The sequence below is a fragment of the Oncorhynchus nerka genome, linkage group LG19 (assembly GCF_034236695.1).
Source record: "Oncorhynchus nerka isolate Pitt River linkage group LG19, Oner_Uvic_2.0, whole genome shotgun sequence".
Lineage (NCBI taxonomy): Eukaryota > Metazoa > Chordata > Actinopteri > Salmoniformes > Salmonidae > Oncorhynchus > Oncorhynchus nerka.
The window spans coordinates 29,329,864-29,346,965 of record NC_088414.1 but is presented as its reverse complement, the minus strand read 5'-3'; the positions used below and the strand labels follow the sequence as shown (position 1 = coordinate 29,346,965).

At 43.3% G+C, this 17,102-nt stretch overlaps 3 protein-coding genes across 10 annotated transcripts; 2 read left to right on the top strand and 1 right to left on the bottom strand.

The window, feature by feature from the left end:
* Window positions 1–13: 13 nt before the first annotated feature.
* Window positions 14–7,038, top strand: LOC115101343 (vacuolar protein sorting-associated protein 51 homolog). Of its 4 annotated transcripts, none has more exons than XM_029620749.2 (11): window positions 14–331; window positions 1,483–1,612; window positions 1,746–1,892; window positions 2,660–2,879; window positions 3,790–4,708; window positions 4,849–5,064; window positions 5,216–5,299; window positions 5,409–5,543; window positions 5,707–5,828; window positions 6,000–6,087; window positions 6,187–7,038. In XM_029620749.2, the coding sequence occupies exons 1-11, from the start codon at window positions 134–136 to the stop codon at window positions 6,445–6,447; spliced, it is 2,520 nt and encodes an 839-aa protein (XP_029476609.1). In that variant the 5' UTR covers window positions 14–133; the 3' UTR covers window positions 6,448–7,038. The 4 variants fall into 4 exon arrangements, with proteins under 4 accessions (XP_029476609.1, XP_029476610.1, XP_064860915.1 ...); XM_029620750.2 differs by lacking the exon at window positions 14–331 and adding an exon at window positions 560–663; XM_065004843.1 differs by lacking the exon at window positions 14–331 and adding an exon at window positions 566–659.
* A 335-nt stretch (window positions 7,039–7,373) lies between these two features.
* Window positions 7,374–12,198, top strand: LOC115146935 (delta(14)-sterol reductase TM7SF2-like). Of its 5 annotated transcripts, XM_065004838.1 has the most exons (12): window positions 7,379–7,484; window positions 8,090–8,530; window positions 8,632–8,686; window positions 9,162–9,221; window positions 9,900–9,955; window positions 10,062–10,288; window positions 10,405–10,508; window positions 10,601–10,720; window positions 10,911–11,079; window positions 11,213–11,288; window positions 11,624–11,745; window positions 11,899–12,198. In XM_065004838.1, exons 6-12 carry the CDS (start codon window positions 10,150–10,152, stop codon window positions 11,946–11,948), a joined length of 780 nt encoding a protein of 259 aa, XP_064860910.1. In that variant the 5' UTR covers window positions 7,379–7,484; window positions 8,090–8,530; window positions 8,632–8,686; window positions 9,162–9,221; window positions 9,900–9,955; window positions 10,062–10,149; the 3' UTR covers window positions 11,949–12,198. The 5 variants fall into 5 exon arrangements, 4 of the variants coding, with proteins under 4 accessions (XP_064860909.1, XP_064860910.1, XP_064860912.1 ...); XM_065004840.1 differs by lacking the exon at window positions 8,632–8,686; XM_065004839.1 differs by lacking the exon at window positions 9,900–9,955.
* Window positions 12,199–12,638: 440 nt separating this feature from the next.
* Window positions 12,639–15,476, bottom strand: znhit2 (zinc finger, HIT-type containing 2). The gene is made up of 2 exons (XM_029620742.2): window positions 14,938–15,476; window positions 12,639–14,847 (listed from the first exon to the last, which is right to left on the bottom strand). Exon 2 carries the CDS (start codon window positions 14,761–14,763, stop codon window positions 12,877–12,879), a length of 1,887 nt encoding a protein of 628 aa, XP_029476602.1. The 5' UTR covers window positions 14,764–14,847; window positions 14,938–15,476; the 3' UTR covers window positions 12,639–12,876.
* Window positions 15,477–17,102: the final 1,626 nt, after the last annotated feature.

Genomic DNA, 17,102 nt, shown 5'->3' with positions numbered 1-17,102 from the left:
CTCGTCATGACAGTACGGTAATTATCTTGCAGGTTTGGTAGTGTCGGGGCACATAGCTGGTTGTCTGTTTAGGTGGCTGTCAGTTGTATTTAGCTAGCTATTATTTGGTTTGTTTCGCAGACATTCGGTCGAAATGGACGGGGATATTAATGCTACGGCTCCGGGAACCACCCCACCTGACTCCGACCCAGCGCGGAAGCGCAGAGTGCACGGTATGTTGAAGCTCTACTACGGGCTGAACGAGGAAGGAAAGACCGTGGATCAACCTGAGTCCATGGATCCTTGCGATATCAACGGGCCGCATTTCGATCCTGAGGTTTATCTCAATAAGGTAAAATCCAGTTTCTGTTTCTGGATGCGACATATTTAGTTCGCTATTCACTGACCATAAGACAATAAGTGAAAGGCAAAACTTGCTTTTACAGTGGCAAAGGATTGCTATTATTTTACGGTACAAGGGAGCCAACTGCTTGTCTATCATTGGTGTCACCAAGTGGTGTATATAAACAAGACCCTGGATTGCTGACGCAAAGTATTGGCCAATGACAGGCTTCGAAGGCACTGGTCGGCCATATTGGCACTCCCCAGAAGACGCAGTCCTCCATAGGAAAGAATATAATTCTACAGTATTTTAATTAAATGTATTATAAAAATGACATGTATGTAAGTATTTTTTTTGTTGTAGTGGGAACAGAAAGATTTTTACTTTCCAAAAATGATACTTTGCTTGTATATACCCTAACGTTCAAAAGTTTGGGGTCATTTAGAAATGTTGTTTTGAAAGAAAATCACACTTTTGTCGATTTAAAATAACATTAAATTGATCAGCAAAACAGTGTAGACATTGTTAATGTTGTAAATTACTATTGTAGCTGGAAACGGCAGATTTTTAATGGAATATCTACATAGGCGTACAGAGGCCCATTATCAGCAACCATCACTCCTGTGTTCCAATGACACGTTGTGTTAGCTAATAGAAGTTAATCATTTTAAAAGGCTAATTGATCATTAGAAAACCCTTTTGCCATAATGTTAGCACAGCTGAAAACTGTTGTTCTGATTAAAGAAGCAATAAAACAATAGTCATTTACAACATTAACAATGTCTACACTGTATTGCTGATCAATTTGATGTTATTTGTAGGGACAAAAAAATGCCTTTCTTTAAAAAACAAGGACATTTCTAAGTGACCCCAAACTTTTGAACGGTAGTGTATATGTATATTTAATTTGTATGGTATCATTCAAAAGTATGCATTAAGGTGTCTGTAATAGAATAAACGTGACAAAAGCAAATTTAGACATTAATAAATACATTTAGATAGCTTCCTAAATATGTTTTACAATGGTGAGGGAGTGCCAAAATAGAGGCTACAAAACACCTGTCATCTAATGTATATAGAAATGATTGGTGTCATCCAGGTAGTACAGTAGCTGTCTGTTGTCTTCAAAACTGACCTTTGAGTCCTACTGGTGTCTGCAGCTCAGGAGAGAATGTTCCCTTGGAGAGCTGATGGACCAGGAGACCTGCATGGTCAAGCAGATCCGCTCCTTGGACAGTGACATGCAGACATTGGTGTATGAGAACTACAACAAGTTCATCTCTGCCACAGGTAAGACAATAGGTGATAGTGAATGCAATGCGTTGGACATCATGTTGTTGAATTGGATCATGTTGGTCTCACTCTGTTCTGTGCACATACTGTACCATGTGATGAATTAATGAATGTCCTCATCTTCTACTAGACACAATCAGAAAAATGAAGAATGATTTTAAGAAGATGGAGGATGAAATGGACTGTCTCTCTACCAACATGGCTTCTATCACAGATTTCAGTGCACGCATCAGTGGGACTCTTCAGGACCAGCATGCACAGATCACCAAACTGTCAGGTTGGTAATGAAACCCGAGGTGACGCCTCCACCGTCTGAAATGAAAACTAGATTAACAAATCGTATTTCTTGGTCATATATCTATCATTGTAAGACTAATTGTGTGGACTGTGAACCACTTCATAATACGCTACTACTAATTATGTATATAAACCCTAGATTGGTGATGCTATGTATTGGCCATTGAGTCTTTGAAGCCATCGGTCATCCATATTGACACTCCCCAGTAGGAGCAGTCCTCCATAGGAATGAATGGAATTCTACAGTATTTCAATTAAATGTTTTAAGGACAAAAGTACTTAATTAATTTTTATTGAAGTGGGGATGGTAACAATAGTACAAAAAAAAAAAAAATACTTGAAGGACAATGTTTTTATATACATTTTACATTTTATTTTTATGTTTAGCTCACATAAAATCATTAAAGTATGCATGTAGCTGTCTGTAATAGAGTAAACGTGTCAATAACGAATGTAGACATTAATAAATGCATTTTTATAGCTTCACAATGGAGGACAAGTACCAAGATGGCTGGGCAGTGTCTTCAATACAGCGCCGCATGTCAGTCATCCAGGGTTTATACGCATTATTGGCTACTACGGTGTTAAAGACAGGGAGCCCAATTCTGATGTTTTTTTCACGAATTGGTCATTTGACCATCAGATCAGCTCTGAAAAAAATGTGATTGGTGAAAAGACCAATTAGTGGGAAAAATATTTGAATTGGGCAGCCTGTCTAAACGCAGCCCCCCCCCATCCCTCACCCAGGAGTCCACACTCTCCTGAGGAAGCTGCAGTTCCTGTTTGAGCTGCCTGCCAGGCTGAATAAGTGCCTGGAGCTGCAGGCCTATGCCCAGGCAGTGAGCTCCCATCGTCGTGCCCGCTGCGTGCTGCAGCAGTACAGCCACATGCCCTCCTTCAGGGGCATCCAGGATGACTGTCATGCCATCATGGACAAGTTGGCACAGGAGCTTAGGCAGAAATTCAGGTAGGAGTCTCAGGAAACGTTCAGTTGGTATTCACTTTGGTATGGTTGCAAAACAATGGTGTTTTAATTTTAATTTCTGGTTCATATTATATAGCAGTAGCTAGGTTTCCATTCACATAAAGAAAAGATGCGCATATTCCCACCAGTGGTGTGTTTCCCCAAATTGACTTGTTGTGGATTAAAAATCAGTGCTTGATGACGTAGTGCACACAAAATGTACTTTTTCACTTTCGTTTTCATGTACCAAATAAAAATAAAGTTGTGTTTCCATCGTATTTTCAGCTCTACCGATAGTTTTGTAAAAAAAAAAATCTCATCAACCACACTGTATCTGTGAGCTGTTGACATGCGCTCTAGTCAACAGCTCACAGATACAGTGTGGTTGATGAGATTATTATGGATACGAGCGAGAATATTTTTATTTGTCAAATGGCAGTCAAGCATCGATCATCATGTCAATAAGACCCTCGATATTTATTGGAAAAGAGCATCGAGCTCGTCACCGTGCACTTTCAGCACCCTATGAGTTCATAAAAACATATTTAATCTGTAGCCTAATAAACTGCATGGTTTCCTGAGTCGTAGTGGGAGGACCACACACCATATCATCGCATGACTCCAAGTTTACTTCGATATGATGGTTATTATATTAATATTTGTGCATAAAGGCGTTTCTACCGCCATTTCTCACATAATTAATTGTAATTAACAAAAAGATCCCACCATGTCGCCATTTATAAAATGTAATCGAAACTTCCTGTTTCCATTACAGCTGTCGTGATTTTGTTTTGTACGTTATGACTTTACTCGCATAAAAATTGTGGATGGAAACGTGGTTAATACTGCAGTTATAGTGTAGTATTAACCACATGAATGCTTCATCTTTGTTTGGTGTTGCATGTGTTTGCAGAGATGGAGGTTCGAGTGCGAAGGACCTTTCAGAGTGTGTGGAGCTTCTGCTGCAGCTGGATGAGCCGGCAGAGGAACTCTGTGACAAGTTCCTGTGTCACGCCCAGTCACGATTGGAAGCAGACCTCCTGGGACTGGAAGCGGAGCTGAGACCACCATTGTCCTCTGGACCCACGGCAGTGACAGATCCCTACACTGGCCCCGCCCGCAGATTGTCAGTTGAACCCACTGCTGGATCTCCCACTGGCCCCTCTGTAAACAATCCCTTCCTCTCTCCCAGCTCAAGGACTGATATTTTGGAATTCATAGACAGAGGTTGCAATGAATTCGTTAGCAGCCTTTGCTTGGTCATTGCCTCGTACCAAGAGTTGTTTGTCAACCGTCCGCAAGAGGGTGAGCTGGCCTCCAAAAACATCCCCCAGATGGCTATTGGCAAGCTGCATGCTTTTGTGGATGCACTGGCCACCCGCTACTTCTCCCTGGTTGAGAGGAGGATACAGGAGGAGAAAAGTGTTGGAGACAACTCTCTCCTGGTCCGGGCTCTGGATCGTTTCCACCGCAGGCTCCAGGCCGTGGCCAAACTGCTGCCTGGGTCTGCTGTGCCCAGCCAGGGGACTGAGATCGTAGTGCGAGCAGCCAGGGAGAGGATCAAGCAGTACCTGGCAGCCCTGCAGAGCTTCTACCTGAACAGCCTGACAGACGTGAGGCAGGCCCTAGCAGCCCCTCGACTGGGTGGAAGCTCTGCCGGAGGTGGGTCTCATCTAGGGGGGCCAGCCACTGGGAAAGATGCTCCGGCCAGCTTGCCAGAGCTCCTCTCCACTCTGTCTGCCTCCATTCTCAATCAGATCAAATCAGTCCTGGCATCCGTGCACCTTTTTACTGCAAAGGACATCACCTTCTCCAACAAGCCTTACTTCAAGGTGAGCTAGATGAATATTCATGCTATTGGTGGTTAGTTAGTTGGCCCCATATATTTTTTTAATGCCATTTATGTAACTAACTGTATGTTAACATTGACATCCCGGTTGGATCTTTTTCTCCTCTCTCTCTCTTTCTTCAGGGGGAGTTTTGTAGCCACGGTGTGCGTGAGAGCCTGGTGGTTAACTTCATTAAGTTTGTGTGCCAGTCCTCGCGTCAGTTCTGTGAGAGTGCAGGAGACCGGGGCGGCTCTACACCCCCTGCCCTCCTACTGCTGCTGTCACGCCTCTGCCTGGACTATGAAACCTCCACCATCACCTACATCCTCACCCTCACAGACGAACAGTTTCTTGTGCAGGTAAATGTGCCAATGAACCTCTGAAGATTTCTTGAAGACAATTGATGGGAATGTAAGAAAAAAATGTGCAAATGATAAGTCCTCTTTAGTCATGAGAAATGTGTATCACATGCTACTACAAATGCTGTTATATTCTCTCTTGTGTTCACAGCATCACTCTCCTGTAACTGCAGTCACAGCTTTATGTGGAGAGGCCAGAGAGGCAGCACAGAAGCTACTGAACCATTATGTCAAGGTACACATTTTCCCACCTTCTTACCAACAAATGACTATTTCTGCAAATGGCCACTTCAGGCCTCGTCCTTCTATTTCTCTGCTGACCCCTTCTCTGTTGCTGTGGACAGGTTCAGGGCCTGATCATATCCCAGATGCTGAGAAAGAGTGTGGAGACACGAGACTGGGTCAACACCATCGAGCCACGGAATGTCCGTGCTGTGATGAAGAGAGTGGTGGAGGATACCACCTCTATTGATGTGCAGGTAACGCCCGGTATCTATTTAAAACCCTTTGGTAAACATGCTTTACACTGTGGGTAAACTGTAATTACTGTATAATTGTGAGTGGACAAAAGCAACATCAGTGCTAGGAATCTTAACAGCTTTACTACCTCTCTGATCTGTCTCTCCCTGTGTTGCCCTACAGGTGGGTCTTCTCTATGAGGAGGGGGTGAGGAAAGCCCACAGCAGTGACTCCAGCAAAAGGACCTTCTCCGTCTATAGCAGTTCGAGGCAGCAAACCCGCTACGCCCCTAGCTACACACCTAGGTACCTGAACTACAGTTGCCTAACACACAATATGTTTATAATAACATAATATACACTGCATCACAATGTGTGGAGGTTTGGCAGAGGCAGGGTCAGGGTCAGTCAAATGTTAGGATGATTGCGATCTTCCCCAATGGATAAAGATTTAAGAATGGTTTTGTCTTTCTGCAGTGCTCCTATGGATACCAATCTCCTGAGTAATATACACAAGCTCTTCTCTGAGCGGGTTGAAATATTCAGTCCTGTGGAGTTTAACAAGGTGGGTAGTGAGTGGTTTGGATACAGAGCTCTGGTTTCCTGCCCCCCATTAGCTTTTTTATTGCCTCAACTCTTTCTGTCTTGATCTCTCTGCTCTCAGGTCTCTGTGTTGACGGGAATCATAAAGATCAGTCTGAAGACGTTCCTGGAGTGTGTCCGCCTGCGTACCTTTGGTCGTTATGGCCTGCAACAGATTCAGGTGGACTGCCACTACCTGCAGATGTACCTCTGGCGCTTCGTCTCCGATGAGAACCTGGTCCACTTCCTGCTCGATGAGATAGTGGGCAGCACTGCCCACCGCTGTCTGGACCCTGCTCCCATGGAGCAGAGCGTCATCGAGGTCATCTGTGAGAGAGGTTAAAGGCTAGAGGTCACATTGGTTGAGGAACTGGTGAAATGCGATGGTGAAATTGAATGGTGTGTAACAGAGTTTAAAACCAAAAAAAAGAACATTGAAGTCAACTGAACTGGAAGACTTAAAAAATAGGTATTTTGCTGGACACACTGGATTCCCATGATGTAAATGTGGTATCAGTAGGAGGATTAAGGTTACTTACTATTGCTGCATGTAGACACCCAGACCAATTCTGATCTTTAATTCTGATCAGCTCTGAAAAAGATCTGATTTGAAATAACCTAGTGTGGCAGGCATAAAAAGACGCCTGAGCGGAGTTCCCACATCTGTTTTTTCAGGGGAAACGGAAGCTTTGGTTAAAAATATTGTATCCCTGAAAAACGGGAAACATCCACTTTGTACCAACCCCTTGGAGAGAGGATGTGAAAATATCTGATGTGATTGGTCAAAAGACCAATTAGTGGAAAAAGTATCAGAATTGGGTTGCCTGTTTAAATTATGATGTTTGGGTGGGGTGCATCTATAATCATTTGTTTGCTAATTACTAAAATTGTAACGTGGTAATATGGTGTAATAAAAGTTACTTTCATAAACAGATGCGGTACTGAGTTGCCTCTCCTACCTTCAAGGTCATGTGATCTCAATTATTTTGTTTTTCAATTTATTTTTCAATCATGATTGATTGATCGTAGTTTGAATCAATGACTGGAATCATTGGAAATGTGTAACATCGGTACTTCCATAAATTTCATAAGCATGAGTCCCGTCTCTAGCAACCAATAAGCGCGCAGTCGAGTAAAAAGGTGTACAGTAGGAATTTGACCATCACCTTTCTCGGCTGTTTGATAAAGGTGGTCACCACCCTAGCGTAAATTTGATTGGTTTTAACACTCCCTTCCACGCTCTTCTGATGGCCATGGCTTAATCTCATTGGTTTAGAGATGGGACATGTTCAGAAGGGCTATTTTGGGGCGGTTCGTTGCACGCGTTCTTATGGTCGCACAGTGCTTAATGTTTGGAGTATGCATACATGAGGAATACAGGTGAGTGATGCTAGAAATTATGCTACGATGAAAAACCCTTTCATATTGTTGGTTTACGTCCAGCACAAAACGGTTTACTGTTCCTGGTATCTATTAAAGCACATGTAATTGTTTTTCTGCTGTGATATAACCTATATATGTTGAATAATCTGTCTATAGCTTTGGTAATTCAATCGAATCGTATCCTTATTACGCCATAGAGAAACTATTTTGGCTCTGAGTTATGTTTTTATTTCTCAACATCAACAATACAGTACGACCATTACAGTCTATACTAGTCCAAATACATTGAGGCTCCGAAATGGAGCTGCCTAAGCAGATTTATCTTTAGAATGCTGTCTACCAGTGTCCTCCTTTTAAAATGCTCACAGGAGACAGATCATGAAGCTAAACAAACAAAAATCCTCACAAGCAGAAAGGGAATTTGGAGGGACTTTGGGTGAGTCCAATGGTGTGTGTTTTAATAAAAATAATACAAATTTTGTATGTTCACTTTAAAAAGGGGATATTGCGCAATCCCATCTCGCACCCACTCTCAGTCAGTCTTCTCAACCCACTCTGTCACCTCAGTCTTCTCAACTCACCTCACTTCTTCTCCCCTGAAGGTGCCACCTGCATCCCTGTCTTCCTGCCCCTGACGGTGCCACCTGCATCCCTGTCTTCCTGCCCCTGAAGGTGCCACCTGCATCCCTGTCTTCCTGCCCCTGAAGGTGCCACCTGCATCCCTGTCTTCCTGCCCCTGACGGTGCCACCTGCATCCCTGTCTTCCTGCCCCTGACGGTGCCACCTGCATCCCTGTCTTCCTGCCCCTGACGGTGCCACCTGCATCCCTGTCTTCCTGCCCCTGACGGTGCCACCTGCATCCCTGTCTTCCTGCCCCTGACGGTGCCACCTGCATCCCTGTCTTCCTGCCCCTGACGGTGCCACCTGCATCCCTGTCTTCCTGCCCCTGACGGTGCTTTACCTGTGTGTTTCGCTCCCCTGCGGCCAGCGTGCTCCAGTGGCCCCCTGTCCTTCCCTCCACAGCCCAGCTATGGGACCCCTTGGTGAGACCAGCTATTAATTAGAAATACCTTTGAGTTCTTGTCGATTTACTGTGTTGTCATGTGAGATTTGGCTGATATACTTGTCTCTGTCTTACCTGTAGCTGTCTGAGGGTATGGTGCTGAAATATGGATCGAGACTCACGTACCCTATAAACGGTATTTTAGGGTTGGTGGGTGCAATAAAGCTCGCCAGCTTGTAGTCCTAAATGAGTTACTCTGATTCGTTCAGCCATTCCTATGGGGAAAATGTATGGAGAAAGAATTGGGTTTTTGGATAAACACTTAAAATAAGGTCTGAGGTTAACACAGGCTTATACGATCTCAGACGTTTAGGTCTATGATATAATATCAGTCAGTAAACATGACCTTTATGAATATTGAAGACTATATTTTGTGTTTTTTTATTATTATATAAATGCTTCAAAATGGCAAACATGCATAAAGATGGTGGAATTAAGTTATGACATCATTGTGTTAGCACTATCCACAGTTTTGTTTTTTAAACTACGGAGCGCGATATGGTTCAATGTGCCAACAAATCAGCACAATCTACTTTAAAAAAAAATGTTTTAATTGTTGCTGTCTTGGTGCTAGAATTGGGATCATGTATACTCTGCTTATCACCATACAGGAAAAGAGTAACGGATAGCAAAGTACAATACGGCGAACTGAGTAAAAGAAGGAATTTGTGGTAAGTGCACAAAGTCTTGTATAACTGACCTTGTGGGGACACTATTCAATCTCATTCAAAATATAATTTTCCCTAAACCTTACCATAACCCTATCCTTACCCCTAACATTAACCTGAAAACCTTAAACCTAACCCTAGCTCCTAACCCTAAAACTAACCCTAGCTCCTAACCTTAACCCTAATTCTAACATTAATGCTAAACCCCCTAGAAATAGCATTTGACCTTGTGGGGACTAACAAAATATCCCCAGTTGGTCAAATGTTTTTTTGTTCACTATTCTTGTGGGGACTTCTGGTCCCCACAAGAATAGTTAAACACGTCCATGGGGGCCGCCATCTTTATGCACCTCCACTATTCACAAAAAGTGACATTAGCTGATGAAGATTATCTCATAGGAGATCTCCTAAACCTGTGTTTACCACAGACTTTATTTTTGGCATTTATAGAAACACCCTTCAAAAACGAAATTTCTAAATTGCCCAACGAACAATGGCGGGTTAGTGCCCACAAAAAGACTCCATTACTATTGCTCTCTATAGTAATGCTTTTTAAGCAGTGGGTTCCAATGTCAATTGTCAGTTACCCCTGTGTGTGTGTATAGTTTCAATTTCTGGCAGGTTTGATTGATCTGGGTGGGAGGAGTAAACTGGTTATGTTTTCCTTTTATCTACTGCCAGGTGTCCTTGACCTTGAGCTATGCATGCTGTTGGTCCAAAGACTAATTTATATTTTTGTAAGTTACTCAGTCCAAACTCTACCTCTTTTTTTTAATGATTCCCTCTCCCAACTAATTCTTGTTTTTGTATCTCTTTCTCTCTCTGATCTCCCACCCTTTCTAGCTCTGTTTCTATCGTTCTACCTTCCTCTACAGGTTTTCATGCCCTGTGCATCACAGCTGTGCTGTTGACATTGCAACTATGGCTAGGGATGCCCCTGGGGTATCTCTTTGAGCTGTTGTTGCCCCTGGCAGTGTGTGCTATTGGGGTGTCATTCCTCCTCTCCCCCTACCTCTACATATGCTCCTTCTGGGCCCCTCACCATGCCCCCGCCCAGGGGGGAAACACAGGTAAAGGTGGAGGATTAGGGAAATAATACATGGAAAATATATAGTTAACAAAATTATACATGAACATGTATCAGAGGTTTTTCTGTATAGGCTCAAGCCTGCTATATCTCACACAGGAAACCCTCTGTATGACTTATTTATGGGACGAGAGCTGAACCCGCGGATTGGAAGCTTCGATCTGAAATACTTTTGTGAGCTGAGACCAAGTCTGATTGGCTGGGTGAGTGGAAAAGGATGACTACATTTTATCAAGTTAAATGTGTGTTGATAGAGATTTTTAAAATCTGATCCAACATACCCTCTTCCAATTAGGTGGTGATTAACCTTGGGATGCTGATGAAAGAGGTGGAGCTACGGGACCCTGCCTCCCTGGCCATGATACTGGTCAACAGCTTCCAGCTGCTCTACGTGGCGGATGCTCTGTGGAATGAGGTGAGAGGAGGACGCTCCACAGGAACAGTCCATAGAAAATAACAGTGGTAGCAGAGTGATCTCTGATGATGATGCCAATTTAATTTGTGGTGGTACACTACGAATGTATCATTGAGCCCTGAATGAATTCATTACATTTCTGCAGTGCTCTATAATGTTTCATTTGAAAGTAGAATATGTAATATTGCAGGAGGCTGTACTAACCACCATGGACATAGTGCATGATGGCTTTGGGTTTATGTTAGCCGTTGGGGACCTGGCCTGGGTTCCTTTCACATACGGCATGCAGGCTGCCTTCCTGGTGGTGCACCCACAGTCCCTCAGTCCTCTAGGAGCCACAGCTATAGTGCCATTGAATGGTAAATCAAGTTTCAAGGTGTGGGGTGGGGCAGTGTGAATGCTTCTTATTTTAATCATTTGAATATTTGGTGTAATGTATGTACCCTTATTCATGGATTGTAATTTTTTCTCTTCCTGTTTCCCTGGCATTAGGTGTTGGGTATTATATCTTCAGAAAATCCAATTCCCAGAAGAACCTATTCAGACCCTATGCATCCCAGTGTGGCATGTTGGTATTCAAATTGTTGATTAGAGTTCTGGTATCTCCTGGCATATCAACATCCACACATTTTTTGTTAATAAACTTTTCTTAACAGTGTTGAGAGGATAGATAGAATTTGGTCTTCTCTCTGGCGACAGCTTTATTACTGTCTGTTTCAAATTGTATTTTCCATAATGGATCGAAGTGCAGATATGAATACAGTGGATGGTAGGAAGCACCACAGAGTAGAATCTGGGCCCATTAGAAAGAGCAGATGGAGTGTGAATTATTTGTAATCTGAGCTCTCTCAAATGACTGCCAAAACTGAAAAAAGACTATGTTCCCCCCGTGCCTTACTGTAGACCTGGAGACTATTGCCATAGTAACGGGAAGCGCCTTTTGGTGTCAGGCTGGTGGGGCCTCGTCCGCCACCCTAACTACTTAGGAGACCTTCTCATGGCCCTGGCATGGTCCCTGCCGTGTGGTAAGTACCTAGAAAATACATAAGATCCTCTCTTGCAGCCACCCTGCACACGTGTCCATAACCAGTGGCTGTTCCGGAATAGAATGTCAGTGATACACTATCCCTCCTACCACCGACAGTATTCTGATTCCCATGTACTATGTCTTTCCTCAGGATTCAACCATTTTCTACCTTCTATGTCGTGTACTTCACTGTCCTGCTAATACACGAGAGGCCCGTGATGAGAGGCACTGCAGGGCCAAGTATGGCCTGGCCTACGACGCCTAATGCAGATGTGTGCCCTACAGGATATTCCCCTATGTCTACTGAGCTGAGCTGGACCGGTCAGGGCAGAACCAGGGTCATGCAATAGGATAGCCAGCTTTGTTGTATAAAGTGAACATTCTGAACCTCAACAGACTGGACGAAACAAAAACTAGTGAAATGCTGTCTTTTTTCTGTCATAAAGAATATGTACTTTAAAAGTGAACGATGTGGATAAAATGACACTTCTAACTGGATGAGTAGACAAGACAAGCTGACACACCAGCCCAGCAGCTTTAAGTTGTTCACAGTAGTGATGTCTGTCCTGTGAGTCTCTAACAGAATTCATCTTGACCATCACCTTTTGTACTGATTTAGCCATACTTCCTCAAGATTGGACACTATGGGCCGGTTTCCCAGACTAAAAAACATGCTCAATAGAGAATCTCTGTTGAAAGTGCGTTTTAGTCGAGAAGTAGGCTTAATCTCTGTCCGGGCAACCAGCCCAAAACTCAATTTCAAATTAATAGATTAGTCACATTTCTGTAACTGTGATGTATAAATAGCACTAATCTGAAGTGTATTCAAATTATCATGACAATATATGCATGTATTGAAATTAAGGTAATGTTGGACAATTTCTTTTAGAATGACAGTGTAGGCCTATTTCTTTAATATTGATAACTGAAATGTAAGCCTTATTAGTTTACATTACCTTTATTGCATAACTGAATTGTAATTAAAAAACAAAACAATAAACATGTCTCAATTGTAATTGCAGTCAGAATACATTTTTACAAAATAGTATACAAATACCAGGCTTGCCCTGAAAACAAGATAATAAAGAGACTCATATTTACTTAACTGTCACAAAATACCAAAATGTTCTTAATCTATTTCTTTAATCAACACACCCTTCGCTTTTCCTCTTCCCTTCTTCCAGCTTTCTTCAACTCTTCTCTTCTCCTTCTGCAAAGCAGTCCTCTCATCCTCCCTCTTCCTGTGCTCTCTCCATAACCCAGCGGCCAGTCTTCTCACCTCCTGGGCATTGTCAGACACCCAAGCTTGAAAGAACTCACATTTCTTCCCCGCGAGGAAATACTTCTTTCTCATGTCCCCCTCTTCTCCCTCTTTGGGCAGAGCTGCCCTGGCTTGGGATAGCACCATACGGAGTTGGCTCAAAGCTGCCAAGGAGTATCCAACGACATCCTGCTTACTTCTCCCAGTCAGAATATGAGCCACAGCCTCCACAGCCCTGGCTGGGGAACTGGGGTCCTCTCGGTCAAAGTAGCCCCCGGCCAAAATGGCTGCCTCCCCTCCCTCAAGGGTCTCCTGGAGGGAGCTGAACACCCTGCCTGAGCTCAGGGCCTCGGACACAGTGAGAACCATTTGACAAAACTCCTGAATTATGTCTGACTCGATGACACCATTGAACAGGCGTAGGGTGAAGGTGTAGCCAAACAGTGCATCGACCAAGCCATGGCGAACAAGAGGGGATGGATGGGATGACAAGGAGCTCAGAGGTGGGATTTTGACATTGATTGGAGGCACACCAGGGATTGATTTTGGTCCCTTAGCCGCCTCTTTTCTGTATTTTCCCTTACACTTTCTCTGTCCCTGCTCCTTCCCTGATTTACCCACACTCTCAAGTCTTTTCCCAGAATCCTTGACTTCATTATCCGCAATGACCACAATTTGACTTTCTGCCTCTCTTTTTTCACAACTGGATAAACCTGACACTTCTTCCTTCCGCAGACTCCCCCCCTGTCCTTCTTTATTTGTCTTCACTGTTTCTCTTGTCCTGCTCCCTCTCTGTTCTGCTGCATCATCTCCTTCTGGCTCGCCCATCTCCTCCTTCAGTACCTCCATCAGAGCTTTCTCCCCCTCCTCGTGCTGCTCCCACCACGGTCTCCACAGGGGGACCAGAGCTCCTACAGCGCCACCCTTCACCAGACTCCTAAACTTCTCCTTCTCCTGGCTGCTCAACAGGTCCCACAATGCCTCCTCAGAGAGAGCATCGATATCCAGCCCCAAGAGCCTGTCAGCCAAGTCTAGCTCCTCGGCGTCTTCAACCCCCTCATCGACGTCTCCAACATTTGCAGAAACCACCTGCCCTGCTTCTTCATCCGTGTCTCCTAACTCTTTGAGTTTGGTTAAAATCTCCTCAATCTCCTCCACATTCCCTTCCCCAGATGATTGAATCTCTGCTAACTTGGAGAGGAGGTCTAAAACCTGTGCTCTTTCCTTTGTCTCCTCACTACCTCCCATCTCCTCCTCTACGGTCTTTAAAACACCCTCCATCCCTCCCTCTGCCCCATCTGCCATATGTCTCAGCCTTAACAGAATATCCTGCATCTTCTTCCTCCCCTCACACTCTGTTTCTCCAATATCTTTCAGCTCCTGTAACACAGACTCCTTATAGAATTCCTCTGAGCACACAGAATGAGTTGTACTCCGGTAGCATTCCAGGCCACAGTAAGGTACATTGCATCGTGGACAGGTGTAGTAAGAGAGTTTGCATAAGCACAGCCCACACACTTTGCTTTGTGTTGTGGCATCTGTATGGTCTGCATCTCCATCCTCTTTCCCAGTAGCTGGTGTCAGAAATTCACTGCTATTGGTGGTTCCTCTGGCAGGAAGCTCAATTCCATCTCTAGTGACAGTCTCAGGCTCTGTGTCAGGCCATTCACTGCAATGGTGCTCATCCCTTGGTCCAATGTCGGTCAACAACTTCCGCACAGATGGAGGGATTCTCTGTCTAAGTATTGGATTCATGATTTTGGGTGGGCAAATTAGTTTCTACTTCTCATTGCATGCTGATGTAATTCTGTTGAGTGAAACGATGAACGTCCAATTTGCCTGAAAGGAAAGACAGATTTTACAACTCGAGTCCTCTCACAGAATTGAATGTCAGATATATTATATCTTGTTTCACTACTATGGCCGTACCTTTAGAAGCCTTCTCCGTACGTCGTCAGACACATGAAAATCCCAATACTTCAATACGTAGTACAGTAATTACAATTTTTCGGCGTTTAATCAAGCCTAAAACTATCAAAGAACACAACATGTGCGACTAAGTATTTCGGACTAAACGTTGGTAAAACTCCTGCCGTAAATGGTTTCTGAGCTTGTCGCTATTGGATGACGTGTCCCCGTCGTAAAACGCTCGCAAAAACAAACAACTGCCAGACACGGAAGATCGTTTCCATTAATTACCACAGCAAGAAAGTCAAATGGGCTATTTCGTAATAATGTATGAAAACATAAAACATATTTTTGGTCTTAATTTAATGTTATGGTTAGACATATGGTTAGAAATGTGGTTAACGCTAGGGTTAGGTTTCAAATCACATGTTAAGAAGATAAATGGTAAAAAACAGGCGGGGTGTATGACTTTGTGGCTGTGGTAACTAGTGACGGCCATAGAAACTGGATAATGAAATGAGCTGCATTTAAAAGTCACAGAAAACATCAGCATCTTTCGGAACATTTCCCTCAAGTTTAAATTCCCATATAAAAATCCATCAACCGCGATGAAAAATATGTGTAAAACACCAAATCCTAAATTAACTTGCCAGTATTGAGTATTGACTACACCACAAAACAATGAACACCACTGGCGGTCGGTGGCGTTTTTTTTAATGAGCATGGCCTTATCTCTATTACAGCATATTGGATAACTGTCATTCATATTCCATTCACCCAGTCCAATGTAACAGTGATAGTTTTAGGATACTGCATGAGGTTGCTAAAACCTAGCCTATGAATGAAAGTTTACAACGTAGGTGCAAGCAGGCCAAGAGAAACATTTCAGGAGACAGACGAACACATGGGTAAACAGTGACACATTCAATACCACCTTGCACACTCTTGCCTGCATCTAGCTGATCTAGGGTGTACTCATTAGTCCAACAGTTGCAAACAAGTTTCTAATGGACAAATTCAGGTAGGTTTATCCCCATTTTGTTCCATTTATTTTTTCTACAGAATTGGCAGAATGAATTACACCCCTTATCACGCGTAAACCCAGCTCACTATCATAGCAGCCACGTTGTATTCCTTCTCGCATCTATGGGCTCTCCTCCTCTCACCTTTTCCCTTCGCTTGGGGACTTCAATGCACAACACATCAGCTGTATGTGACCAGGCAAAAATAACTTTCCAAGCCAAACCATATCTTAACTGCTATACACAGCCTATACCGTTGTCAACATATTAGCTAAAGTAACGTCATATGTTACAATCATGCAGTAATGTTAGTGCACAGTCAGTAAGCAGTTTAGTTAGCACTTACATCCGCAGGCCCTGGTGGCAATACATTTGTAAAACCAAAAGCTTACCCTGACTTGGAAGAGTTTCAGTGTTGTGTTGGATAGTCATAGCTAGCTGGCTAACATAGCATCCATTTGTTTGAACAGGGTGTTTGAGTAGGCTAAACTAGCTAGCTGCATTTGCTAGCTAAGTAAGTGAAAATGAAACTACATTTTTTTAAACAAAATCTCTCTCTCTCTCTTGCGGCTCCTTCATTTTAGAGGAAATTTTATTTGTTAACTGTTCAACTATTGTCTTTCTCTTTTCGAGTCAACTACTCACCACATTTGATGCACTGCAGTGCTAGCTAGCTGTAGCTTATGCTTCCAGTACTAAATTAATTATTTATCCTTTGATTGGGTGGACAACATGCCAGTTCATGCTGCAAGAGCTCTGATAGGTTGGAGGACGTCCTCTGGAAGTTGCCATAATTACTATGTAAGTCTATGGAAGGGGGTCGAACCATGAGTCTCCTAGGTTTTGTATTGGAGTCAATGTACTCAGAGGAGGACGGAAGCTAGCTGTCCTCCGGCTACACCATGGTGCTATCCTACCCTGGTGCTGTTGAGGGTACTGTAGACCTTCATTGCAAAACAGTGTTTTAATCAATTATTTGGTGACATGAATATTCTTAGTATAGATTTATCTAAAAATTATAACTTTAAATATTTTACCATTTAATTTTTAGGAAATTCACTGAGGATGGTTCTCCTCTTCCTCATCTAAGGAACCTCCACTGATAAGCTGTGCTATTATTTTACAGCAATGAATACCCGAATCACATATCAAACTTACAACTGA

What these genes read in the sequence shown, in the direction of transcription:
- LOC115101343 (XM_029620749.2), top strand. Translation starts at nt 134, where the DNA reads ATGGACGGGGATATTAATGCTACGGCTCCGGGAACCACCCCACCTGAC. An exon ending in CCAACAAGCCTTACTTCAAG is followed by an intron (nt 4,709 to 4,848) that starts GTGAGCTAGATG and finishes CTCTTTCTTCAG; the next exon opens with GGGGAGTTTTGTAGCCACGG. An exon ending in TACTGAACCATTATGTCAAG is followed by an intron (nt 5,300 to 5,408) that starts GTACACATTTTC and finishes TGCTGTGGACAG; the next exon opens with GTTCAGGGCCTGATCATATC.
- LOC115146935 (XM_065004837.1), top strand. Translation starts at nt 9,049, where the DNA reads ATGGTTCAATGTGCCAACAAATCAGCACAATCTACTTTAAAAAAAAAT. An exon ending in CGCCCAGGGGGGAAACACAG is followed by an intron (nt 10,289 to 10,404) that starts GTAAAGGTGGAG and finishes TATCTCACACAG; the next exon opens with GAAACCCTCTGTATGACTTA. An exon ending in AGCTATAGTGCCATTGAATG is followed by an intron (nt 11,080 to 11,212) that starts GTAAATCAAGTT and finishes CCCTGGCATTAG; the next exon opens with GTGTTGGGTATTATATCTTC.
- znhit2 (XM_029620742.2), bottom strand. Translation starts at nt 14,763, where the DNA reads ATGAATCCAATACTTAGACAGAGAATCCCTCCATCTGTGCGGAAGTTG.